The sequence below is a fragment of the Olea europaea genome, unplaced genomic scaffold (assembly GCF_002742605.1).
Source record: "Olea europaea var. sylvestris unplaced genomic scaffold, O_europaea_v1 scaffold27300, whole genome shotgun sequence".
In the NCBI taxonomy this organism is placed as follows: Eukaryota; Viridiplantae; Streptophyta; class Magnoliopsida; order Lamiales; family Oleaceae; genus Olea; species Olea europaea.
The window spans coordinates 1-1,489 of record NW_019245724.1 but is presented as its reverse complement, the minus strand read 5'-3'; the positions used below and the strand labels follow the sequence as shown (position 1 = coordinate 1,489).

Sequence of the window (1,489 nt, the reverse complement as noted above, 5' to 3'; positions counted from 1 at the left end):
AATTTTTTTTTTTTTTAAATACATCAACTAATAAACAGTAAGGAAAATCTCATTAAAGTAATCAATTCCAAGAATTCAAATTATTAAAACTGACAAGAAAAAAATTAGAATAATTACCTGGATCTCAAATTCCTCTCTCCAGAACTTCTGAAACTGAATTTGCAAGTAAAAACAGGCTGCTTAACATTTCCTTTGACCTGAAAAACTTGAGGACTACACTCTGGTTCTCCATCAAACTGGAATACAAATCTTGGATCAGGCTCTGCTTTCACATTTAAATGTAATTTTGCTTCAGACCCATTAATCAAAACCCATCCATTTTGAATCAATAACCCTCTATTACTCCCACTTTCCAAAACCCCTTTCAAATTCAACTGGCAAACAATACAACCCAAAAGCTTCCCATTTTTCACGAACCCACAATTTTTCACCCGATTCCCCCCATAAATCTCGATCTTCAAACTGGGAAATTTCCCATTAGAACTCGATTTTTCCACTAGTTTTTCAAGCTCCGTCTTGCTCAAGTTGAAACAAGCATGGTTCCTGCTCTCAATCGCATCACTTTCTTGAACAAGCAAAGGGACATTCGAATACTGAGTATTAAACCCTCTAAGCTTAAACTTACAATAACAAGATTGCGAAACCGACGAGCCCATAAACTTCAACCCCAGATTCCCCACAACAATCCGAACGAAAGGACACGGATCCATTTGCCTTTCCGTGCAAAACCCTCAACAGTGAAACAAGAAATCAAGAGGTTCACTAGGGGGTCAAAAGGGCGTATATATATATACAGAATATACGTATGGTGGAATAGAACAGGCTGGAAGGTGAAGATGTATAGTCATCCGTGCGGAATGAGCTGGTTGCACGGACGATAGATTTAGGGGGTGGCGCCAGCAATTGGAATCTATCTGTCAAATAAGAAACAATTCTTATGTAAAATCTTGTCGTTTTCGTATTGTAATTGATGTTTGGAATGTTTTGATTGGGTAAAATCATGAAACTGGGTTGGAATTGGATTGGCCATTAATGGGGAACAGCTGTTCGAAGCTATTACTTTTGTGACAGTAAGACTAAGATTGGACGGTTGGACCCTAGTCTTAACAAACTTGGACATGTGGTCCCAATATTCACATCCCTCTTGTTCTTGATATCTTCTTTAAAAAAAATCTTAATTTTCTATTTTTGGACAAGATTGTTTTCTATATTTTTTCAGAGTTATTATTTGGATGAACTTTTTAAAAATCACAAATCGCTACGATAAGTTGAGTTGGAATTTTATTACTGTTTGAAAAGTAAAATTGCTAGTAGAGACAAGACGTCGTATCTGACTGTCACAATCTCAATAAATTATTAATTAACTTTGATAACAATGGCTCAAAAAATAACGATGAAGGACCTTGTTTTTAAGATTTTTTTTTTACTTTATTTCCTATTTTTGGAAAAGATATTCTTTGTATACTTTAAATTGTGGTTTTTAATCAAA

The 1,489-nt window shown here is 35.0% G+C and overlaps 1 protein-coding gene across 1 annotated transcript; it reads right to left on the bottom strand.

Moving 5' to 3' along the window:
* Positions 1-28: 28 nt before the first annotated feature.
* LOC111383649 lies at positions 29-1,044 on the bottom strand. The gene has a single exon (XM_023007770.1). It carries the CDS (start codon positions 708-710, stop codon positions 114-116), a length of 597 nt encoding a protein of 198 aa, XP_022863538.1. The 5' UTR covers positions 711-1,044; the 3' UTR covers positions 29-113.
* Between the last annotated feature and the right edge of the window lie 445 nt (positions 1,045-1,489).